At 40.3% G+C, this 27,197-nt stretch overlaps 1 protein-coding gene across 1 annotated transcript in view; it reads right to left on the minus strand.

Annotated features, from left to right (window-relative positions):
• Nucleotides 1-27,197, minus strand: part of KCNT1 (potassium sodium-activated channel subfamily T member 1) — a 197,066-nt gene that overhangs the window by 70,422 nt on the left and 99,447 nt on the right. The window contains exons 4-9 of the mRNA XM_018563725.1: nt 14,334-14,413; nt 7,959-8,058; nt 5,575-5,631; nt 4,180-4,228; nt 2,298-2,357; nt 1,618-1,692 (exon numbers count right to left, since the gene is read on the minus strand). Coding sequence (XP_018419227.1) covers nt 1,618-1,692; nt 2,298-2,357; nt 4,180-4,228; nt 5,575-5,631; nt 7,959-8,058; nt 14,334-14,413 — 421 coding nt within the window. The remainder of the gene's footprint in view (nt 1-1,617; nt 1,693-2,297; nt 2,358-4,179; nt 4,229-5,574; nt 5,632-7,958; nt 8,059-14,333; nt 14,414-27,197) is intronic.

A 27,197-nucleotide genomic window follows, 5' to 3' on the forward strand; every position in this document is an offset into this window, starting at 1 on the left:
TTCGGACGAAGTCCCCTCTTCTCGTCTACACTCTCCTGTGGATGTACCTCTCGGATCAGCACATCGACTACAGTCGGAACCACACCACGAGTGCCCCGATCCTCCATACCGGCCGTCCATCTCCAGATCCTGGCAATCACGCGTAAGTGCCACCACCTTTAGTCTTCATTATAACTTTGTTAGCTAGCCAGTGTTCTCTGCGCCCTTTCTTCATATCTTTAGCTGTCTATATCTATGCATCTATTGATTCTCTTGACATGCATTGATTTTACTGCAGTCTAACCTTTTTTAATCACAGGCTCATTTTCAAACACCTGGGTTTAATTTAGGTAAACTTTAAAAAGACTTCATTCACAGAAGTGTATTTTTGTTTCAGTCAGAGGTGTATTTTGTTTTTTTATTCTATAAAATCTTTTCAACCCTCATTTGCTCCGCTAAACGTGAACTCATTAGCTGCCATGATAAGACTCAAAAGCCTACAAATGACTTGGCAGGAAGGTGGAATAAAGAAGGCTCCTTTGTGACGAGGAGCCAGCAGTGCGAGTCTACAGAGCCTTACTCCCACCTAGCTGGTAATTTCTGCTCGGCGTTTGGAGGTTTCAGTCAATTAGAAAAGAAAATCCTACAGCTGCGCCTGCCACTTATTTCACGTCGTGACTTTTCTGAGCAGACGTGAGTTTCAAGGACCCGAAACAAAGGCTGCGGGGGAAAAGCCGAGCTGACAAAAAGCAACGTTGTGATTTTTAGCCTTAAACCACAGGCTAGTCTGTTCTAAGACCAGTATACATCAGTGGCCAGATTATTATGACCACCCCATAAGTACTTCGTTGGGCCAAGAGGTGACTCCACGAGATGACTTCGTTGGGCCGCCTTGTGACTCCACGAGATGTTGAAAGGTGATGCGAGGAATCTGACACTGCACTGTTGCCCTTCTGTTGTCTTGTACCAGTCTTGCCACTCTCCGTTCTGCCCTAACATTGACTAGTCGCTGACGGCCACAATTCGCACATTCAGACCCAGATTTTCGGCTGGCAGTCCAGTCTTTAAACACTTTAACAATGAGCCCCTCTTGAACATTTACCGAATTCTGCTGTTTTGCTGATACTCGCTCCATGGCTCCGAGCACCAACAATCACCCCACGTTTAAAGGCTGTTCAATCGCATTAATTACCCATATCTTCAGAAAAAAATCACTTCTACTGTCGTGGTAAACAACCTGCTTCCCTATTTATAATGGTCTAGCCCTCTAGCAACTTCAGCATGAAATTATATAGCTAATTATAGCTAATTTGCCTACAAACGTCAGGTGGTCATAATAATCTGGCCACTCAGTGTATATGGGGCATGGCTGGCCTTCTGAATGCTGACAGAAGGCCCCCTTGTCCATGAGAGGACCACCCTACCCACTAGCCCGGATTTGGGGCTCATGCTATACAGAACATTGACATGTTTGGTAGAACTAACATGAACCCCAGTTTAAAAGACATACAGAGGGAGTCACTTCTAAAAAAAAATGCTAACTGTCTAGCTGGCATGCTCATCCTCTGGGTTCCATGTTCACAAAGGTAAATAAGCAAAATAAAATGACCGGGGCACCCAAAACACTAATCAGCTTACCGTAATGATGAAAGGGGCGGTGTTTATCATTTCCAGAATGAAAGACACTCGGAAGATCTGTTCCCATATATTGCCCTGAGGGTGTAAATGGGAAACATTCAGGTTTCTATGTCATGACATTGCAAGGAAGACTAAAGAGGTTCTGCAGCAGCAGAGTTATTTTTTCCCCAAATGTTGAAGGCAGTAAGAGAGGCTAGAACATTCATATGGACTAGCTGGCACGTCCTCCAAATTATAATCATACTAGTGAACCAGAAATACCTACTCAACTTATAAATATCGATAGGGTGTGATTAATGACTTCTCCTACTGCTGACATTTTCCAGTAGAATTTCTCTGAATTTTTTATCACCTGGTCTAGCTCTATAATAAGAAACTTCTGCATTTTAAAGAAGCACTCTAGTCATAGATTTATAATAGTTGTGATCTAAATGTAAGCTTTCTGCTCTTCCTCGGCAGCCAGTCCTTATGTCTGTGATTTTCTCCTATTCTCAACTCACCATCAGATCTAAGACTTATATTTTCTAAGCCTGAAATAATTGCCCCCTGTCATCCCCCTGACATATGCCTGAATGGTGACCTAGATACAGTATATGCCACCCCCTTCCCTGCCTGAAAGATGAGACCTTCAGAGCTGCTGAGGTTTATCACACCTCTAAACTGGAGTACAGCCAGTTTACCTTATAGCTGAGATAGATGAGAAGCATTGTCTCCAAGAAGCTGATGATGGCCACGGTGACCTGAGAAAAAAAGAACATTGGAAATATTTATGAATCTAATTATCTAATGCAACTTCTATACACCAATATGCTACGCACAGTCGCACCTTATTATTATTATTAGACACTGTTATAGCTCTGACATATTGCAAAGTGATGTACAAAGAACACACTGAACCAGAGGAGCCTACACTCTAATGTCCCCACTAAAGTCACAAATTATTATTATTACAGAATGATATAGCTCTGACAATATTATAAAATGTTGTACAGAGAACGCTGAACAATTTACATCAGCTCTGCTCCAGAGGAGCTCACACCCTAATTTCTTACCGCAATCACACACTATTATTATGATACATTTCTATAGTTCTGACATATTCCACAGTGCTGTACAAAGAACACTGAAGCCTCTACACCTGTCTCTGCACCAGAAGAATGTTCACTCTAATGTCCCTATTACAGCCACACATTACTATTATTATTATTATACATACATACATATGCCTCTGACATATTCCACAGTACTGCAAAGAGAATGCTAAAAAACATTCACTCTGCACCAAAAAGTTTACACTCTAATGTCTCCACCACAACCTAACAGATTGTCTAGGGCCAAAATATTTAGAATTCATCCTACTTAATGGCAAGGCAGTCTTATTTTAAGCAGCACTGAAGTGAGATTGCCCCTAAATGGAACAAAGGAATAGCTAGTAATGAACACAAATGCAATACATTATAAACTCATAAAAAGATAACTATCACTATAGAAAATAAGGTAAATAATGTGTATATGGAATTGTTTATCTTGTAATTGTGTCCCTACGACAGCAAGCAGATCCTTTTATAGCTCAACCATAAATAATATATTTAAATAAATATTCAAAAAGTACAGGTTCTAATTCACATTTGTTATGCCACCAGCAGAGGGCGCCAGAAGCACATGTCAGCACATAGTCTAGTAGCCATATAGGATTGTAATATAAATGGCCCTGCACTGTATAATATCATTAAAATAGCACTGTTTATAGGGGTCATAATAGTATGCTTTTAAAACATTTAAGACTTTTATTTTTCATTTATTTTCCTGGCAATTTCAACATCTTATTTTCATCATGATTTAACAAGCCAACAATAATCTACTTTGCAGCCAATTCACCAATGCACGGAGACATTCTGCTGTTCTGTTGCAGAACACATAATGGGAGGAATTCATAAAAACTGGACAGACAGAATCTGGAGTAGTTACCCATGGCAACCAATCAGCTTCTCTGTTTCATTTGCAAAGCTTAACTGAACAAACTGGAGAGAGAAGCTGAGTGGTTGTCACAAGAAAACTGCTCGTTTTCATCAATTCCCCCCCAAATACTAGCTGGCCAGTGAAGTTCAGCAGTTGATTGATTTTAGTCAGAACTAAACCCAAAACATTTTTTGCGGTCTATATCCTTTTGATCCTATATTATTTTATTTCTTGCCCTGTAGACACAAAGGAAATGAGATAAAAACCATTCAAGAGTAAAGGGAAATCTCTGCTTGTAGAACAGGGGTCCCCCCTGGAAGATTTCGTCATTAGTCCTGTTACAGTGACAATGTTAGAATTTGGGATTTGCCACCACCATTTGTTCTTGTGATAATGTAGAGGGCAAATCTCCCCAGCAATAAAATTGTGACAGGGATTACAGCCTTCCCTACTCCATCCAGGATGCAAAAATTGGTTTAGATGCATCTTATTCTCCATGTTTATAGAGTACAACAATTTCAATCAAACTTGCAACACACCACAGAACAGTTGTCACATTTCCCTTTACTGTACTTATATAGCAATAGAATGGACCCCACTTACTTGGATGGCCCATAGTGGTGTTTGGCGGTCCACCCATATGATTGGATCCCTGTTGGAAAATATGAGACATTGTACATAAAAGATAAAAGCATAGGTCAAGGGCCAGGAACAGGGAAAGATGAAAGGAAAACTCTCCTGATAAAAGTCTTTCTGGGGCTGACCTTCTAATCCTTTCTTCTTTATGTTTAGTGGCTGACTGGAAACAGGTATGAGCCTAGCATGTATCCTGACATTTCACTTGCTGCATGCTTCTCACACAATTTAGTGACTTAAAGGAGAACTATGAGGTGAGTGATTTTCACTCAACCTTATAGTTCGAGCCGACGTATGACAATGAAACTGTCACACGTTGGCTCAATAGATCGGGAAGTGAGCAAACACATACCGTCGCTCGCTCACTTCTCGATCCTGCCCCTGCAGAGAGCCGTGACTGTCACTCACGGCTCCTTGCAGGGATTCCCCCCTCCCCGCTCCGATCCTCCAGCGCTGACTGGCGGAACGGACAGGGGAGGGGGCGGGTACAGCTGGCTCTGCCTCTAGATAGGCAGAGCCAGCTGTCAATCACGCAGCTGAGTGGATCTCGACAGTAATGTCCAGATCCGTCCTGGCTGCGGCGGTCTGCAAGCTGTAGTTCGCAGTATACTGAGCTTTGGGTCACTGGAGGACGCTAGTTTATGTCCTAACGTGACCCTGAGGAGAACTATGGGGAACAACACTGACCCCATAGTTCTCCTTTAAAGCAATAAACCAAAAATTTCATTTTTGTCCAGCATGATATTTTAACATATCTCACCCTGTATCTTTCAATTTCTATGTCTCTTTAGCCATATATACTTTTGAATAGACTATGAGAACCACATTCACATACATTTCCTGAATACCTGTGTCCACATTTAATTCTGCCTTCCTGATATCTCCCATTGTAGTCATAGTAGTAGTCATTGTATTATAGTGCTTCTGAGCACCATGTTCAGAAGCACTATACACTGTTTTTTTCACTACTCCCTTACAGCTCTACCCCTCCACCCTAATGTCCCGTCCACCCCTCTACTTTGGCACCATCTCCAACAGCCTGGAGCCCAGCTGCATGTGACATGTGGCACAAGGCATCGTGGGAGATGACTGGGTGGCCACCGCTGTCAAAATACATGAACAATACATGTATACAAAATACATGAAAATACATGGCTACAGGTTAAATGGCTACAGTCAATGTTTAGCTTAAAAATGTTGGACCCAGCAAAAAAATGACTGACCTTTAGATTTTACTTTCAAAACCAAGTCATATATGGCCACCACCCTATAGAAATCATGGCAGGTTCCCTTTCATTGTTTGAAATATCACACAATTCTGAGCAACACCCCACGTGTCTGTGAATCCTACTTTGCACTCACCAGTTGATACCATTTGGATATCCTTTGGTTGTATAATTCTGCTTGACACAATTCCAACTGTAAAAAATGGGGGAAAAATGTGAATTAAACATAAAGAGGAAGATGAAAATGTTCTCCTTTTTGTACATTCTGCTAACTCTCACCTCTTGAATACAGTTGTATGCTTCAATATAAACCTTACTCCGTATCTTCTTCATTACTGATCCCCTTTATTGCACCCAGCAGCTTTCCTGCACCGATGTAAGACTTACTATTATGTAGAACATGCAGAATGAAGACATGATGGAATCAAAGGATCCCTGGCAGAACTGCTGCAGGTCTCTGCTCATTCCATTACCTAAAGCCAGTTAGAATTTCGTACAGATTTTCTTACAAACAATCTCATCAGTACAGTCAATAATTCCATCAGAGACTTGTAGAATGAGTTCGAAATTTCATTTGATTTTATCATTCAATTTTGGAAGTTTTTCGAACAAAAAACACATTCACGGTTATAATTTGGTTCATTCAAGAAAAATTTTCCATGCCGCTCCTTCATTTTTTTTCCCACCACTACATTTGAAATTGATTGTCAATTTGACCCATTAATTATCAGAAAATCAAAAAACGCTATTATTGTTCAAACAAAATGCTAGGCTTAATGCTTTCCTCCTGTAGCACATAGCAATGTCGGGGGAATCAGCTCCTTCCTCTATTTAAGGCAAATTTCAATGTTTCCTGCTGAATTGCCTCAATTTGTGGGTGGCCCTACCGGCACCAATTAACTGCAGTCACTGTTTTGCAATTCTGACATCCGTGGGTGCTGGCTGTCAGAACACAATAGTTGGTGGTGCAGATTCCTCAATCCATGCTGTTTGAAATTGAGAGATTTTTTTTCCTTCACCAGAAACTAGCCAGCTTAACCCTCCTCTTCTGAAGTAATATGGACGAGTGGAAAACAGACACAAAAGGACACGTCAAACACAAGATATTGCTCGAACGCCTACATGTATTCATGTTAATATTCCTTTTATTTACATGTCAAAGATTCTCTTGAAAAATCATTAATACTAATTTATTCCATACAAAGTTCTGTTCTATTCTGGCTGCCAATTATGTCTGCCACCCAGGGAGGGTTTATAAGAAATCAGATATTCACACACATACACAGTTTAAATCCACATAATATCTAGGTAATTGGGGATATAGGAGGATTAGAATAAATAATGCAAATGATGTAACTGTATACCATATATCTTGTAAAGAACATTTTTTAAGTGACATCAACTCTGAAATATTTAAAAGATCTGTAAGAATAAAAAAAAAAAACCTGGACCCAGTAGTCCTGTGAGATGTTCTTTAAAAAGAATCAAATGTATCTGAATTATTGCTACTATATCTAATCAGGTCTATCTTTATTATTGTTATTCCAGGACCAAAGCCACAGATCACACTTACAGTGGGAGGATCTGCACTGTGAGCCAGTCATGCTTTAATGCATACTACAGTGTTGACAAACTGACATGTTTCAAACACTGGGAGCTAGAGTGAAAAGGATTTAGGCAGCCTTTGGGGAGGGGTGCTTAGGAGGAGCCTTGATGCTCTTTCTCCCTCTGTCACCACAGTAGATGGTGGGGTCACCTTGCTGCTATACAGTGTGGTGGGGAATGCGAAGCATTGGATGAACAGAATTCAATATTTGTGCAGGTAACACAAATATGGATCACAAATATGTATTTCAACTGCCAACATTGTAGTATTTAGTTGTTTGGTTAGAGTTCTCCTTTACGTTTTATTTGGAGTCCACTGATTTCCTCTTTTAGAGAAGACAAGGCAGGGGGGAAGCAGGAATGTCCCAATAGCAGTAATGTCACTTTTGTAAAATAGTATCTATATCTGGAGAGCAATGACATCACTCCTGTGAAACATTATTTATATCTGGAGAGCAGTGACATCACTCCTGTGAAACATTATTTATATCTGGAGAGCAGTGACATCACTCCTGTGAAACATTATTTATATCTGGAGAGCAGTGACATCACACCTCTAAAATATTATTTATAGCTGGAGAACAGTGACATCACTCCTGTGAAATATTATTTATATCTGGAGAGCAGTGACATCACTCCTGTGAAATATTATGTATATCTGGAGAGCAGGGACATCACTCCTGTAAAACTTGATCTATGTCTGGAGAGCAGTGACATCACTCCTGTGAAATATTATGTATATCTGGAGAGTAGTGACATCACTCCTGTAAAATTTGATCTATATCTGGAGAGCAGTGACATCACTCCTGTGATATTTTATCTGGAGAGCAGTGATGTCCTTCCTGTGAAGGATAATTTATATCTGGAGAGGAGAGCAGCAGTTTAGATTTGGAGAGCGGTGACCCAGCGACTTACCAGCCAATCCCATGCGTTGGGTCATCCAGTAATACTCTTACGATGTACAGAAGACAGGACAGAAGTTTGAGGGAAAAATTGAAAAGACGGATTCTAAGGCCTAGAAGAGAATACAGAATGAGAGTCACTATAACATGACATGTGACAGCTACAGAGAAATATGCTGAATGAACATTCACATAGACTGGCACTGGTGTATACATGCAGCATCAGCATTAGGGAAGAAGCGGGTAAAGCCAATGTGTGGACAGAGCTCAGGCGCTTGTCTGCCTGAATTATTATTTGTCCTTGCAGAAAACAATTGTTGTGATCACAGTCCAGATGAATGATATCATATTGACTGATGCTGGCAGCAACATTTTTCAGAAACAATTAAGGATAAATGTAGATTTAGTTCAGGATGCTGGGTACGTGATGTCTGGACAGCAATGACATTAAATACAATAATGTGTATATAGCTGGTAGGAAAATAACTACTGTGCTATAATGTTCTTTTCACCACCACTGGCTGATATGACATGTCATACTCTGCATGCAACAATCATATTGTAATAGCAGTAAATGGTATTCACCAGCGTTGACAATAACAAAATATTTATAAGTGCACTCTTCCTGCTGCCAAATTAACCCAGGGCTACATGGGCGATTGAGTCTCTATGCAGCCGAGAGATTTAACCACTTGTTGGCAGTCATTCCATTTGCAGCACACTACAATCAATACAATGGTAAAGGGAGGGATACTTGTTAATAGGCAGTTAAATCTCTGAGGAGCAAAAAGAATTAAAGTGACCCTGTCAAAAAGAAAGAAAAAAATCGTAGTTCCAGGTTCCTGCAATAGAAGCATTATAATAACCTCTCTGATGGCTTCAGTCTCCTACTTAATCTCTGTTCCAGCAGCCTCCGAAACACTGCTGTATACTCTGGTGGCCTATGTCTCCTCACTTCTCTCTAATCCAGCACTGCAGCCTTTGGAAGACTATTTGGCATACAACAAACCCCCCTTCCCTGGGCCACGCTGTGTTTTTCGTTCCTTTATTGCCTAATTTACTACAGGACACAGCAGTAACACAGCACAAACACAGGCATTCGACACTCCGGAATGCCCAATAGTCATACGAAGGCTGCAGTGCCGCAAACAGAGAGAAGGTAGAGAGACATGGGCCACTGGAGAGAATCGTATACTACCATTTGTATTCAGAAACTTGGATTTAGGGTTTTCTAAAAGCTTGCCAGGGCCACTTTACTAGCCAGTGTAGCCTTAGTCTTTAGGAGTCATCCCAAAGTTCTAATACAGCTTTTTTTTATAAGAGAATGAAAACCCTAAATATTTATTAACATTGTTTTTTTATTTTCCATTCTGATTACTTAAAGTTATAAAGTAAAGCTACAGCCAAATATGTATGCTTTGTTAGAGTAAGGGATAGTCACAATGCTTTGTAAGGTCTCACATTGCTGTCTGTGTCCCTGTTGAAGATATGCTGTCTAGTAGATAAACATTGAAAACAAAATTGGTTGAACCACTAAAGAAAATTAGGACACCACACCCCCTATATTAAAATACTTTTATTCTTCCTTGGAGAAGCTTTAAAATGATTTCTGTGTCTCTTTTGGGAAGATTCGCCTTCACTATCCGGCTGTGACACCTTAAAAGCCGCATGGTTTTTTCTTTTGTTAGCAGATAAAAATTGTCGACGAGACAGGAAGTGAAGGCGAATCTTCCCAAAAGAGACACAGAAATGATTTTAAAGCTTCTCCAAGGAAGAATAAAAGTATTTTAATTTACTCACCAAGTGATTCTATTCAGCAAGACTTCGCTAATTACCTTCTATCAAAGAGCTATTGAAGGCCTGAGCTCTTATATGAGTTCATGTGTGCCAAGAGAGACTGCTCGTAGATACCTATTCAGCTCTATCTATCCTGCGTCACCTAATTGCTAGTAGATTCTAACAAAAAACACTTGAAAAGTGAATGGGCTTATGGCTGTAAACGGACAGAAGAGCCCTTCTCCGCGGTAGAAGAAACTGAATTATTTTCTGGAGAATCCCTGTGAATTCTAACTCTTCCTTTTTGTCTCATGTGCATCTTTAAGGACCCAGCACTCTTAAATCATCAAATGTTTCAATAATTTAAACAAACCAGCCAAAAGAGTTTGTACAATATTCCCAGCAGTGACCCCAGGCGTTGAATTCTGACGTTCTCTGACCACTTTCTTTGTTGTTAACTAGGTCAGGACAATTTTGTTCCTTTCTCTCTTGTGAAGGTTTTAATCTTTTAACCACGCAGAAAACAGAAGCGAGGACAATAAAGCGACCCCGGCGCCACTGCCTCTACACTATTATAGCCTTTCAGAGCATCGCGTAATTCAGCTGTGAGATACATGATTACCTTGAACTGAAGGTTAGGGAAGACAGTAAGTGAAAAGATGTATTATGTGAAAAGACCAAAAAACAAACAATAAATCTATTTGTGGCATGGCTCTAGTTAATGAAGAGGTGTTTACCATATGGCTTCATAAGCCAGCATTGTAAAAGGGAAATATAAAGACATAAGGAGAAATGTGAGGTTTTCTAGAACAGGAAATAAGGGAAGAGTTTAAAACGTTTTTATACATTTATGTTTGCACAAACTGAAAGCTGTGATCTTAAAGTATATCTAAACTAAATTACTAAAATCTCATATATGCATTAACATATCAATCAAATGTTTACAATATTATAAAATCTGCAGCTTTCATTAAAATACTTGGCGAACCTGCCATAAGAGTCTTTGTTCAGGCACTTCCTGCTATGAAGTAACAACTTTCTCTAATTGTGCTCTGCAAATGTCACCCTGTCACATGCACTCTTGGTGGAGACTTCAAGGGACCCTGGCCACTGGTCCAGAGCAATGATGCAGGAGTGAGTGTATGACCTATAAGTGCCTATAAGGGGCTGGAAGAGATGGAAAACAGTATATAAAAAGGTGAAAACCGTATAATATGGATAATGTGCTGGTACACAGCACTTCAGCAAACTACTGTAAATATTATCCAGTTAGGGTCTAGGCCTACACTATATGGCCAAACAATTGAGGACACTTCACCATTACATCTATACAAGCTTTTTGAACATCCTATCACACATTATGGACATTAAGGGTACATTCACACCAGCAATTGTGTCTTAAGGTTCACATAATGTGTGTACGTTGATGTGTGATGTGCACTTGATTTGTGCATTTGAAGCGTTGTAACAATGCACTGCAGTGATTATTTTTTTTAACTTCATGTAGTTACAAAAAAAAATAAAAAAATAACATTTAACTATATACACAATAGGTGTAACGCATTTTTGTGTGTTGCATATAAAATGTAGTCATGCTGTATGTTTATGCAACACATACCAACGCACTCGTATGGTATGAACAGGGCATATAGAGGACAGTTGTTTTCACAGTGTCTTTGCCTGCGTTGATCAGCACAGATTAATGTAGCTCAATGCACCAAGTGTAAACGAGCCCTAATTTTGAGTTTGCTCCCCCCTGTCCACAAGATTTTGGAGTGTGTCTGTTGGAAATTTAGGTCCATTTAGACAAAACAGCATTTGTGGTACTTGGTACTCAGACAAGAAGTCCTAGCTCAAAATTGGGCAAGGGAAGAAAATGTATCAAGTTATATGGTTATGGTTATATGGTTTGTGCTAACTATAGTTCTCAGCAGTCATGTATTTCTATGCAGAATCACTTACAGTACCTTTACTGGCAACATCTGAGCTCATTTATTTAGAGGGTGTTTACATACTTTTAGCCATACAGTGTACTTTAAGGACATAGCCAATACAAATCCTCCAGCTTATCATTTTGTAAATGGATAACCTGCTCCAAACAGAAATGTGGTTGTATGGATCAGAGAGAAATTTAGATGGATGAGGGTTAAATATTCACTGATGTGATCCAATTAATGCAGGATATTATTCTTTAAATATATGACTGCTTAAATCATGACATACAACATTATTTTACCTCCTTCCTAAGCTTTGGGAGAACAGCTAGTATTCAAATCAAGGAACTGGCATTCTTAAAAATGGAAAATCCCCCTTCTGTTGCTCTTCCATTACTCAGGAACAGAGCGGGAAACAAATCACTGTATCATCAAAGTGGAATTGTTTAATTCCTTGTTCACACACAAAATTAAATTTTCTGCACATGAAGGAGAATGGCTAATGAGCTCACTACATGGACATTGCTAAAGCCTTTGCAAATCAACAGGCTGTTGATAATTATAGAAATGTAACCCACAAATACTTGACTGAACAGTTTATGGTTATTCATGTTTGCACAACACCCAAAGCAGTCACAACCTTGTCTGTGTACACAAGAAAAATGGCTGTTTTGGGTGTTCCAGCCCACTTTAGGGAATTCCCACTCCTCCCTTTCCTTTCTTCCTCCATAAAGTACATTAACAAATCAAACATGGAAAGTGGGAGCCCTTTGTAATGTGCTGCCCCATGGACAGAAGTACAAATATCTCCCTGCCGGAGTCCCCTAGAGAAGTTTGAAACTGCTGAAATATATTTTTTGGGTGGAATGACCCTTTAAAAATGAGTGCCATGGAAAATGTGTTGTTCACAGCTGCCCTTGTTTAGTAAAAGCTCTGATACATGCACATTTATTATTAGGCTGCCTTCAGAGAGTGCACAGCTTGCAATACTAAGGTCAAACATTGCAGCCACCCTGCTAAACCAAAACTGACCAATAGATGGCAGCAGGCAGCTACAAATTCACTCTGTACTTTACACACAGACCGCATGTGGCATTTAAATCCCATAAAACCTTTAAGAACTGGACTATGTCCTACCTATGACTGCTCCAGCTTGCATAAATTTGCATAGATAAGAGGATCATTAGGGCACAATTTTTGACGCATTACTAAACAGAAAGCAGAACCTGTAAATGTATACCCAGCAAATATGCCTTTCCACATGTATATAAAAAAGGTATAATTTAATAAATATATATATATATAATAGCGTGAGCCTTAAAAATAACTTCATGCGGCTATTCACTGAGATATGGCTAAAACATATTTTTTTACGGGTTAATTTTACAGCTTTATATAGAATATTTCCACTGTGGCTTGTACACCAGATGAGAGTCCATGAGCCCATCACACTCCTGACCGCTTACTCCAAAAGAAGAAAAGATGGGTGCATTTATGATATGCTGCATCACGTCAATAAATAGACGTTTTATTGCATCGCAACTGGAGTGCCGGTGTCCCTGTTTCTATGTTTGTACACCAGATGAACGCCTAAATTAGAGTGAAGAGTTGTGATTTTCTTTTATTGCTTAGTCTTATTACTTCTCTCTAGATTGCTTTGGATCAATCCTCTAAAGAAAAACCTGCAGCTGGCATATGTTCTCTAAAAAATACATTGATTATTAGATAAATAGCCCAGAAAGACAAAGCAGTTATGCTAAGGGCCACATTCACATGGGTTAGCGGCAAGTATATGTGGATTCCTGTGGCTGGAATTACAGGAGGTTGGCTGCTCAGCTTGTACAAAACAATGACAGGCTGACAGCAGTCGCACCTATTCGAATTGAATAGCTAAATAATTGAATATCTGCACACCCATATGCTAGAGTCTGATGACTGGCCCAGGACAAAATCAATTCATTTTTCAGAGAACCTGTGCCATGTGCAGGATTTCCTTCAGAGGATTGCTTTGTGTATGGGTGGACGGAGCCTTGAAACTAGCCCCTGTGTCTACTGGCAGCCTAATTGGGATGGGGAGATACCACAGGAATACTTTGTTTTTATATCTAATGAATAGAACTCTTGGCTGCTTTCCTTACATGGACCTCAGAGAAATCAGACAACTATTACTTTTTTATTTTAATTTCCTTGGAGGAGAGCTTCTGGAAGGTCTTGTTAATATGGAACTCTAAACTAAAACTTATTTTTGTTTTGGACAGAGTGGGGAAAGTTTAGGACATGGGTAGGCAACCTCAGCATTGCGGCCGTTGTGAAACTACAAGTCCCATGAGGCATTGAAAGACTTTGACAGCCACAGGCATGGCTCCCAGAGACATGATGAGATTGGTAGTTTTGTTAGAGCTGGAGTGCTGAGATAGCCTACCCCTGGTTCAGTCAGGTTTTATAGTGCTGTGCGAGTGTCCACTAAGGTGATTTCCTCTCACTTCCTGCCTAGGAAGTGGTGCCACCAAGACAGGAAGTGAGTGCTGACAGACGATATGGCCTTTGTCTATTTTGTAAATAAAAAACTTAGAATTCTATCAGTATTTTATTTGTTTTGTAATGAGAGCACAGCTATTGCATCCCTTTTATAACAGATATGTATTTGTTCTTGGTATAACAAGGAAAGAGATACTCACTTGATCTTTGGTTTTTGATGAAGAAGAGTTTCAGTCTCTCTTTGAAGGTATTCTCATTGACATAGAATTCCACTTGTACCCTGGAAAACATAGAAATGGACTGTCAGAACTCTGAGCTGTGTACCTACACGTGTTAGAATATAGAATAATTGACATCAGTCTCTTCACCAGAAGAGCTTACATTCAAATGTCCCCACCACAGCCACACAGTAAAACTGTTATATATCTCCACTGTGCTGTATGTAGAACACTGTCACATCAGTCTCTTCACCAGAAGAGCTTACATTCTAATGTCCACACCACAGCCACACAGAAAAACTATTATATATCTCCACAGTGCTGTACGTAGAACACTGTCACATCAGTCTCTTCACCAGAAGAGCTTACATTCTAATGTCCCCACCACAGCCACACAGTAAAACTGTTATATATCTCCACAGCGCTGTATGTAGAACACTGATGCATCACTCTCTGCACCAGGGGAGCTTACATTCTAATGTCCCCACTACCGTCTCACACTATTTTTTAAAAATTTATTTTCAAAAATGTTTTATTAAGATTTTAACAATAGTACAAAAATATGAAACATGGACAAGATATTGTAAATTTTGGTACAGAGCAGCAATAAACAATGCAATACACTGGTAATACAAAATGATTAAGTAGCTGCAATAATTGGCCTTATAGTATGCATTACAATATACACTATTGAGAATTATCGTAGTATAAAGTAGTATTAAGAAGAGAAAAAGGTCCAGAGGGAAAAGAGGGAGATAGCTATATGAGGAAAATAGAGAATGAATAATGAAAAGAAAGGGAAAAAGCTAAGGGTTTAAAGGAGTGTCAATTTGGTTTTATGGGTAAGCAATCAGGATGAGTAAGTGGGAGTCTAAATGATGTCAGCATTATTAGGTCAGTAGGTGACCGTCAAAAGATAGAAGGAGGAAATGGGTAACCCAGGGCTCCCAGAGTTTTTCAAATTTGGACATATAGTCGTAAAAGCGAGCAGATAGTTTTTTATTATAAAGTGTCCAATACATTTTATTTTTAACTTCAGAGATAGATGGGGAGTTTGTTATCCGGGCTTTCGCTATCATGCATTTGGCGGCTGTTAAAACATGCAACATTAGTTTAAATTGTAAAGAAGTGAGACCTGCTGGTCTTACATTAGCAAGAGCTTCTTCTGGGTTGGTGAATATATACCAGGGACGTACGGGCAGGGGATGCAGTTGAGGCTGAGAGCCTCACCTTGTATTATGGAGGAAAAAGCTGTCAACTTCAAGTCTGAAGTTGACATCTTTTTCTCCACTCAGAGCGGCTTGTAACAGGCTACACAGCAGGGAAAGCCTCCCAGCTGTGTAACCTGCCATGGATGGACCGCTGCCTTTTAATTACAGGAGGCGCTGCATCCGGCTTTTGACAGCTAAGTTAGGTTACACAGCAGCGGGTTTTCCCAACTGCTTGTGTAACCTAAGATAGTGAGGCAAAAGCTGCAACAGCCTCTACTCTATGTTAAAAGGCGTGAGCTCTGTGGATGGTTTGAACCAATGGCAAAGCGCCATTGGTCCAAGCTGTCCAATCAAAAAAAGAAAAAAAAAAACATGGAGGACATGATCTAAATGCCTCACCAGTGATGAGCAAGTGAGGGGCAGGGAGGCTCCTCCCTGTCTTCTCCCTTCCTCCTCCACATATGGCTTGGTGACAGGGTTGGGGGTTCGGCCGGCTGGGGGTGGGGCATGCTCGTGGCGGGGCTAGGGCAATGCCTTACCCAGCACAGAAGGTACTGCATGTCACTGATATATACTTGCCCATTAAGATCGAAATGATCTTATATAGTTTATTCCAAAAGGTCATGACTATCAGACAGGTTCACCACACATGCATATACTGTATGATCAATAAGTACAAATTTGAACACCCCCTTTCCCCTGTATTCCGGAAATCGGATATACCCATTCACATTCACACTTGTACAAAAATTATCTAGGAATAAATATGGTGAATCTTTCTGGTTGCGATTAACAGATTATGTGGATTGGAGCAACATTCACCATATTTATTCCCAGATAATTTTTGTACAAGTTATTCGGAATTGAGAAAGCTGGGTCGGATAAAAAAAATACAGCAAGTACAGTTGCCTTGATTAATTTTTTTACAGATATACCATGACCTGGATGAATCAGAACCTTCACAGACTTGACTTAAAGGTCAAATTAAATGATTTATTCCAGTCTTCTTCTGATATTTGATACCCCAACTCCCATTCTCATTCCCTAGTATAGAATGGTCTAGTAGGGAAGGCATATTAAAGGAGAACTATGACATGAGTGATTTCCACTCACCTCATAGTTCTAAGCCGACCTGTGACAATGAGACTGTCACAGGTCGGCTCAGTAGATCGGGAGGTGAGGGAACACATACCGGGTTCCCTCACCTCTCGATCCTGTCACGGCTCTCTGCCGTGACAGGGGGAGGGGCTGGATTCCCCTCTCCCCGCTCCGATCTGCCAGCGCTGACTGGCGGAACGGACGGGGGAGGGGGCGGGTACAGCTGGCTCTGCCTCTAGATAGGCAGAGCCAGCTGTCACTCACGCAGCTGGGCGGATCCCGTCATCTAAGTCGGGATCCGCTCCAGGTGCGGCGTCTCAGTATACCGCGAGCTGTAGCTCGCGGTATACTGAGCTTAGGGTAACGGGAGGACGCTATTTTGTGTCCTCCCGTTACCCTAAGGAGAACTATGGGGAAAAACACTGACCCCATAGTTCTCCTTTAAGGTAATTAAAATGTGGTATATCCTAGATACAGCATGTGTGTATTTTGTTTTACTTAAACAAATGTTTTCAAATTACGTAAATTCCCTAAATATCTGCCCTCTCACACTAAGGTGAATATAAAAATGTTTCATTTGCAGGTAATTAAGCCACCTTCCTGCACTTGGATTCTGTACTGGTTCCAATTCTGTCAATGGTAGAAGTCCAAGAGCATTAACCGCTTGTATTATTGGTGATGGTACTGTTATACTTCATTTTAAGAATCTATGGCTTAGTAATCCTTGTGGAAATTCTGGATTTCGAAGAAGCCCATATATAGCGCAGAAGATATGTCCTCAATTGACAAAAATAAGGCAGAGGAACTCCAATCGGAACAGTCTGAAACAGGTAAAGAAATCTTGGTAAAAGGTCCATTTTAAATGATGCCATCCTACCCATCCAAGAATGTTTCTTAGAAACCCAGGCCTCCATTCGTCGATGAGTGGATTCTAATAAAGGTAAATAGTTTAATATATATCATTTACTTAGATCTCTTGATATTTGAATACTCAGATAATTTAAGGCCTGCATTGTCCATAGAAATGGAAAACTACGGCTTAAGGACTTGCGTTTACCCTGGGGTGGGGGAACCTCCGTACACTGTGACTTAGCTACGTTTATTTGAAAATTACTAAATCGTCCATAGCGACCCTGGGATTAGTAATATAAGAGTGCATCATCAGCAAATAAACTTAATTTATGAGTTTTCCCCCATATCTACCCAATTAATATCATCAGTTGCTCATAGCGCATTAGCCAAATACTCCATTGCCAATACATATAAAAAAGGGAATCGGGAGCACCCCTGATGTGTTCCATTTGAAATAATGAATTATTATTATGAGTCAGAAAGTTTTCAGTTTACCCGTACTCTTGCTGTAGGACATGAATATAGAGCTAAAATTTTCTGTATAAAAGGCATAAACAATCCTATCTGGACTAATGTGGCCTTCATAAATCCCCATTGAAGCCTATCAAAGGCTTTCTCTGCATCCAACGCCAGTAGACACAAATAAAGCCACTGTTGGCGACAGTGATCTATAAGCAAGATCATTTTAATTGTATTCTCTTGCTTCTCTCCCACCTGCTCCGAATGTATTAGAGATGCTATATATGGCTGAAGATGATTTGCTTATATTTTGACGTAAATCTTCAAATCAACATTTATCAGACATATGGGCCTATAGCTCCCACACTGTGAGGGATCTTTCTCCTCTTTAGGTACAAGAGTGATATCCCCTTCTTGGGCCTGTTGTGTAAAAACACATCCCTCTGATAACGCATTAAAAGTGGTTCCTAATATTGGAACCAACTCCTCTCTAAATTCTCTATAAAAGATCCCTGTGAATCCGTCAGTTCCTGGCTCTTAGCCGATGGCATCAAGCTTATTGCGTTTAAGATTTACTCTAGGGAAAAAAGTAACGCCAGCGATTCCACCATTAAAGGGTCTAATACAGGTAAAGCTGTCTGAGATATATACTCCAGTAAAGGGGTTTCTTCTTCTTCTCTATATCTCGCGTCTGACATAGTGTTTAAATTATAAAGGCTCTTATAGTATTCTTGGAATACTGCAGCTATTTGTTTCCGAGGAGTGGACCATTCCTTTAGCTGGACAGTGGATTTTGGAAATATACGTTTGCGCTTGTTTATTTCGTATTGATCGCACCAACATCCTACCACCTTTGGCCCCAGATTCATACAGCCCACGCTTCAAGCAGTCTTTATGCCGTTGGTAAGAGAGATCCAGGATCTGCCAGAGCTCAGCCCTTTTCTGTTGCAATGACTGGAAAACATCCGCATCTCTTGTACTCTTATGTTGATTCTCCAATAAGTGTATCTCAGACAAGAGAGAGGTAATCAACTGTGCCTTCTCTCTTTTAATATGTGCGCCATGGGACACTAATGCACCACGGAGCACACATTTCAATGCCTCCCACTTTATCGGAAGCGCCGTTTTTTCTTGCTCATGGTCTAATATAAAGTCGGATTTAGCTTGAGATATGGCTATTTTAACAGTCACATCCTGTAGGAGGGTTTCATTTAATCTCCACATCGTGCACGGTCTTAAGGTATTCGGAAGTCTAATCAATATAAATATCGGGGAATGATCTGATCACTGTCACACACTATTATCATACATCTATTAAGCTGTGACAATCTGCAGTGCTGTGCAGAGAATATTAAACCATTCACATCTTTTTGTGCGCCAGAGGAGCTTACATTCTACTCTTCTCAGTACAAATCAGGCACAATCGTATCAGGGTAATTTTGTTCAGATGTCTGTTAAGTTAATAGCAGGAAAAGTTGAGCACCCAAACAAAGATGAGGGACAACATCCAACATCTAGAGCTACCCACTACTGATCTTGCAGCATTGCCCTTTCCACCAGAACAGCAATGATCCTTCCATTGTGGCACCCTATAGAATGCAGTCCTTTCAAGGACAGGCAGATCTCATAATCACAGCTTAAAGAAAACAGAGTAATGCACACTTTCACAGCAAGAAACAGTGGCACAGATCACAACAAATTCTTGACAGAGATTCTAATCCTTTCTCACTGCAACTAAAGCTAAAAAAAGTTTTGCACAGTACTGAACCAATTACAAGGACATGCTTACATTTCAAGGATGTTTTAGATAGACTAGGGAAGCGTTAGAACCCATATCAGGTTTTTTACTGCTGTCTGAGTTCCAATTGGAGAGATTTCGATTCACTTCTTATCCTAAAACACAGCAGGCAGTGTAGTAAAAAAATGTTTTTGCACAATATGGATCACATTATAAAGCCACAATTGTTTAAAGTGTGCATAACATAAATAATTTTTTTCATTTTGGATAGACTAGGTTTAGCACCCATATCAATCTTTTTTTGTGTGTGTGTAATTTTCCCTATTGGGAAAATTTCTATTCAATTCCTGCCCTGGAGGCAAAGCAGGAAGTGAGGAAAATCTCTCCTCTTAGACTGTTGTCATCAGAACAGGTCGTGTGTCGGCAACTGCAAACATTAAGGCTGGGTTCACACCTGAGCGTTTTTTGTATGGTCGTTTTTCAGCTCGTTTTTCGTTCAGTGAAATGCGCGTTTCACTGGAGGTACGATGTATTTTTTTCTTTTTTTCCTTTATTTTCTCTATTTAAAAAAAAAAAAATAACTTTTTTTGTTTCACTTTTAAACTTCCCACCGTCTCCGCCCCCCTGCTACGCGTAGGAACGCGCTGTAAAACGCCCAGGTGTGAACCAGGCCTTAAGATTTCCCCATTACTTTCTATGGATAGTCATCAGGACACATAGATGGCAAATCTCCCAACAGGGACACACAGGCAGCAATAAAAACCTGTAAACAAATTCAACCAGCATCAGACCATCGACGCCTCAGTAGTGTTATACCGCAGTAACTTTTATAAAGAGAAAGCCAGAACTCATAAAAAAAAAAAAGCTTTTAGGGCTTATGCACATCGGCATAATGCAGAGCGGATACAAGTGGAAAATACACCTGTATTTGCGGCACCCGGGAGTCACACTTGCGGCAGTTTTCTGTCCATAGCAATGTATAGATAGAAAATGCTGTATTCAGGTATAAGACTGACTCCAGAAGTTTTGCATTCAGAAACTCACTCTGTGATACCCAAATACCAGTGCAAGCGGTTGTGAGCATACTCCAGAGTACAGTATTTTCTGTCCTTACATTGCTATAGATTTGGGTGCCACAAATACAGGTGTATTTTACCTGTATGTAAATACATGTAAATGAGGTTCGATTACAAATTTCATATCATGGAAGTATATTGTTTTAAGGTCATGACAAACTTGTCACATTAAAAAATGGGTCCTCTGTGGCCCCTGAAATGTTGATATTATGCTTATTTCCACTCCATCCAAAACCCCCAAAAAGTTTGTCTTTAGATCCACTTTAAATAAAATGATAATTAATACAAAGTGACCCCGTTTCATAAAACCATAGTGGAGCTCCAAACAACCGAACAAGAACAATGACAGAGGACAGCAACAAACTGCAATGCCACCAACAACAGTGTCACATTTAATATCGGTTACTTACACATTTCTCATCTCAAAATCAAACATTCTCTGTTGAGATTTCTGTACATCCTCTTCAAGAAAACCTTGGCAATCCTCCCTGCTTGTATTTGTTGTTGGGGTGATCAGCGTACCCTCCTTGTGTTTTTATGTATTGCTGTCGGAGTGGTGGAGAGCTGGCACTGTGCATACCAGCCGATATGTGATAGCCCAACCTGTCCTATCAATCAGTGCAATCATTACATGAAGACTACTGGCAGGTCATTTAATCAACCTTTAATTCACATTTATAAAGTCAATTGATCAATTTTATGAGTCAGCCACCCAAAATCTTCCTTTACAATAAGCTGGCTCACATCAGCTGCAAACTGAAATTAGGCTGACATTGAGAGAGTCTACACTGTTTTCTTATGGGCGGGAGGGAAATTGGATTTAAAATATGTTTGTTTGTTTTTTTAAGCTGTAACTAGAGAGCTACTAAATCTAAATTCATTAAATGTGATTTAATTTCAAAGATCTCCTAGAACATTACAAAATATAAACAACAAAGTTTTGATATCTGTCTGTAAAATGATACTGACAGCAAATATATCATTGTGTTCATTCCAAGTTAAAGGTCCATTGAATGTACACTGCCATGGGCTTACTAGATAGGAAGGTATGTGTTTAGAAATATATTATATATTACGGTTTAATATGTGCAAAGGAATAAAGTTGCCAAATGCAATTACACATGAAGACTTTTATGTACCACAAGCAGTTAAAATTGAACTCTAACAATGTACTATGTTGCATGCATACAGACTCCAGCATCAATAGAAAAATATCCCCCTCCCAAATCTACAACTTTTATTACATTAAACACAGGCAATAAATACCCTAATACCTATGACAAAATTGGTGATTTTACCATACCTCCCAACTGTGTCTCATTTGGAGGGACTGTCCCTCTTTTCTTTTCAGTTGTCCATCTTTATGGACAGAGGTGGAGCGCTCTATAATAGATACTATAATACTTAACCAAAAGTGTTACACTACACTAATGTTTTTTACGATTCATAAAATATGTGTATCTAAACCCAAAAGGAAAAAAAATATTGCAGCTTACCAGTCCTTAGATGCGGTGGCTGCATCAGTTTCCTTTTTTTTAGGGTTTTTGCTTCATTTTCACCTGGTGATCCTATTTTTAAACTTCCTTTAACAGGCCAAGCTGTCCGTCAAAAGTGGCAGATAGAGAGTTGACAGAAATCATTTACCACTGACAGAGATGCTTACACTAGTCAGCTTTTATTAATTTATGTAATAGGAAAATTTTAACAGTTGCTGTAACTGCTAGAAAAAGTGTTAGCTGGAGTTTGCATTTAGTTTGCTAGTCAAGTCCATCTAATTCTTGTAGTCCATTTAACACTACCCTCTCCACAGGGTGACAATGCTGCTGTCCAAGGATGGCTCCATTGCCACCCTAACATAGGAAGTGTGTTACTAGCAGGATCACCAGGTGAAAATAAAGGAAATAAAGCCTAAAAAACAAAAACTAATCAGCCTCCACATCTAAGGACTGCTTAATTGCAATATATTGGATATGATATGCTTCAAGGGGAAGGCTGTGAATTTTCAGTAAACTGACTAATTATGTGAATCAGAAAGGCAGTGCCCTAAAAATAGACACTTGCTAATCCGTTTGCGGAGACATATCCGTGACAGCTGGATGGTCACAGCACATCAGCTGATATATGGAAGTAACACACTTGATAGAAACAGGTGATACAGCCGTAGTCACTTTAAGACATAACTTGGTGGTGTGTCAAAATGAAAATTGATAGCCTCATCTGTATAGGACCCAGAGGCACTTATATCCAGGAGAAGAGAAAGTGTGTGTAATCATTCTCTCAGGGAAGCAGCACAAAATAGTAATTTGAAAGTCAATTTGTAGTTTTATTTTAATATTGTTTTACATGATTGTAGCAGGATCACCAAAATCTAGGGATGTCCCGATCCCATTTTTTCAAGACCAAGTACAAGTACTTTCCCTCGGGTACTTGCCGATACCAATTACTGATACTTTTTCTTAAAGGGACATGTGACATTTTTTCTACAACAATACAAACAAATGATTTTAGGGCAGTTTCTCACCAGAGCTGCATACAGGTCTCACCAGGGCTGCCTACAGATGTCACCAGGGCTACGTCTGGGTCTCTCCAGGGCTCTAAAGACGGGTGCCGTGCTCTCCAGGGCTATGCAGCTGGTTCCTGGGTTGAACGGGTGCGTCTCCTGCTGCATAGGTGGGTGTCGGGCTCATGCTGGCTCAAGGGGTGGTACAGGTGGGTATGGGACTGTCCTTTGCTGTGCCAGCGCCAGGAAGTAGACGGAGGCAATGTACAACCAGACCGGCACTGTCAAAAACAGCTGCCTGAGGTCCCTATCAAGTGCTGTACCTCCTAGCAGCCGACTCTATTAAAAAATGTAAAGCGCCAGTATCGGCTCTATGTATTGAGGCATTTTCACGAGTACAATTATTCATGAAAATGCCCTGTATGGGCCCCGATATCAGTACTAGTATTAGTATTGGGACATACCTACCAAAAACTCTCAGGTGGTGAGGGCTTGGAGTTACTGTAGATTTTACTGTTGGAGCATCTATGACATATAGGACCCCAGGGACTAATTACTGATAAATAAAATTCTACTTATGGGTGGACTGATCCTTTAAATAAGGCAATTCTGGATTTCTTAGAATTAAAGCAGACCATTTTCTTTCTAGGTGTCAGGGAGCATTAGATGTGAGCTATTCCAAAACATTAGTCTTATAGTTTATCCACTTTTTGTAAGTGCATGTATGTCAAGTAATGTAAGACAAAGGGGTTAATTTCTAACCAATCTGGAGAACCATTCACCCTGCGGATCTTTCTGAACGTTTGTTGTGTGCGAATAGACGCAAAATATATGTACTTAGATATAGGGGTCTATTCACCAAGCTGCCGAGGGCAGCCGAGTGAATGACCGATCTGAAGTGAAGTGAGCCGAACACTGTTCGGCTATTCACTTCAGGCTGGTACGGCTGATTTCAGCCGTACATCGCCTGAAATCAGCCGTACATCGGCTTGCTTCGAGTGGCTTCGGGTCGGCCAACAGGTCGAACGTATGTAATGTAATACTGCATTATGGCCACTAGATAGAGCTTAGGAGCATAGGAAATACTTATTTCCTTGTAATACTGCATTATGGCTACTAGATAGAGCTTAGGAGCATATGCAATATTTATTTCCTATGAATGACTTTGTGAATTGGTTATAAATAGACCCCTAGGGGTCTATCCACACCAGCAAGCTACGCTAAATGCACGGCTGCAGGTGTGCATGACAAGTATCAGCGTCGATGGCTGTGTAAACACAGTTTAAAAGATTTTTCCTTTTAAATAATACTGTTGTGGTAAATTGTCACAAGTCAGGAAAGTATTTATGTAGATTTGTAAAGTTTCTGGCAGGTCACCTTTAATAGTGTTGGCTAGAACTATGTTACTACATATTACTACATGTTGAACACAGTCACTTTTCTTGGTGGTTTTGGTTTCTTTGTTCCCGTAATTATAGATTGCTGCACCCTTCGAGCCTCCCTCTGGATTTCTATGTACCTTTCATAACAGTGGATATTTGTTGTGACCTTTATAATCCTTTCCCAATTAAGACAAAGGCTGCCTGACTGTAATGGCTTCTGATAGGAACACAGGAAAAAAAAATATTTTAATTGGCGACAGATTAGTAGAGTAACATTTCCTGCAATTAAAAATAATGTGACCTGTAGATTTAGCAAATACTGCCCAAAAGGAAAATCTATGAAAGAAGTAGAAATAAAGCACTAAAGACATCAGAGACACAGAGATGTTTCCCTAAAAGAACAGTTCATAGGATGATATGGAAGTAGCATGTGCTGCGCCAAAAACTGTCCGTGGCTAAACTGTTTAAGGGGAGTGGTTAAAAAAAGGAAATGGCGAGCAGACATAGGAAGCTATATAGTGCATTTAGTGAAAAAAGCAGACGAGTCAGTAATAAAAACCTAATAGAGGTTCTAATTAGGGATGGGCCAAGTGTTCGATTCGAACATGAGTTCGAATCGAACATCGGCAGTTCGAGTGCTCGACTGAAGCTCTGATTGGGCAAAGTCTTGCACCTGACCACAGGTCAGGTGCAAGACTTTGCCCAATCAGGGCCCAGCGGAGGAGGGGCCTGAAGGTATGGCTCCCAGCCTGCAGACGAAGTGGAGGCAGGGGGGCGGGGCAGAGGAGCCGCGGCCGGACTGAAGGAGAAAAGCCGACGGACCGCCGGGACAGCGAGCAGACGGACCAGGGGACCGAAGGCCGGGACAGCGAGTGGACGGACCAGGGGACCGGAGGCCGGGACAGCAGCGGAGGTAAGGGGGCCAGTACACTGTATTTATTACATGTACCGGCAACTGTGTGGGGGTCGAACATTCGACCCCCATACACTTGCATTGAGTTCAATTTCGTATTCGAACATTTCGGCCATTCGAATGTTTGAATACGAACCGAACAGGGGGGTGTTCGGCTCATCCCTAGTTCTAATCCTTCCCCTTTTTGTGCAATCTTAAAAAATACAACTATGAACATGAAATTCATTTTCACTATTTAGAACAATAGCGATTCCAATAATGTTAATTATGATGATGATGCTATTCATTCAAGGAAACAAAAAGAAAATAAATGTCCTTAATAAAATTAAAACATGCCAAGCGTGTTATGTATTCTTTCTAGGATACATGCAATAAAAAACTGACAATAGTGCATATCTTTCTGCTAATTAATGGTGGGTGTACTTTAAGTAAAGTAGTTGAATGAGCAATACAATTGTTTAAAGTATAATAACTCACAGAAAACAATTAGGTCCTATTCATGGAACGCATGAAGCTAAGAGTGGTGTCATTTTATCTCATCTATTCCCACATCAGTCAGGAAGGATGAAACATCAGAAAAACTTTGTAGCCATGTCCAGCAAAAAATTCCAATGGAAACCAGGAATTATACGCACAGGCAATGGAGGGAAATACATCAGTAAGGAAGTGGAATCATATCTAAACAAGGTAAAGTACACCAGACCGCCACACCATACACTCCTAAACAAAATGGTGTAGCAGAACGGAAAAATCGCACTCTTATAGAACTGGCCAGATTCATGCTGTCAGATGCTAACCTACCTAAGAAGTACAGGAGAGAAACAGTCATGTCTGCAACATACATACAGAACAGACCACCATCAAAAGCCATTGAAAGCACCCCCATTTGAAATGTGGCATGGATCAAAGCCTAGCTTAGAGCACATTACAGTATTTGAATGTAAAACTTATGCCTATATTCCAAAGAAGAAGCGATCCAAAATGGAGGACACAGCTATTGAGGGTATTCTGGTGGGCTATAGTGAACAAAGTACGGGATATAGAATCCTCCACCCAAAGACTGACAAAGTGACAATAAGCCACAGTGTTTACTTCAATGAGAACCCATCACCAGAAACAATGATCCCGGCAAGTTGTGAAGTGAATTCGCCCAGTGAACCAGCATAACACAGCTTGTTCTAAGGTCCAATAAGATCTTACAGATAACACCACATTTTCTTCCTTTCTTCTTTCTTGATCATAGTGATGGAAGAGCTGAAGGCTCCAGTTCTCGACCCTATTAATCCATCATTTGAGATGTTCTCATTTGGAAATGGCACCTTCACAAAGCATAGAACTGTAACCTAAAATGCATTTAAAGCTGAATTCCAGCATAAGCAAACATTTAATAAAAGTGTCATGTGTATTGTTACTTAAATCTTGGATTGCTTTATGTCTTCCAGATTTGTACATGAATCCAGTGTGAAACTTTGTCTCTGTGCTTTCTGTAATAAAGATCAATCACTGCTGCTCTCTCCACCTGTGCAGGGTGACTAGTCTTGTATACGCCCCCTCCTGCAGTTTTCTGCAGGCAGCCTGTAGCGGGTGGGGCCTGCTGGGTCCCTCCCACTGCTCTCT

Source organism: Nanorana parkeri, unplaced genomic scaffold (genome assembly GCF_000935625.1).
Source record: "Nanorana parkeri isolate BGI_ZX_2015 unplaced genomic scaffold, ASM93562v1 scaffold689, whole genome shotgun sequence".
Classification (NCBI taxonomy): domain Eukaryota; kingdom Metazoa; phylum Chordata; class Amphibia; order Anura; family Dicroglossidae; genus Nanorana; species Nanorana parkeri.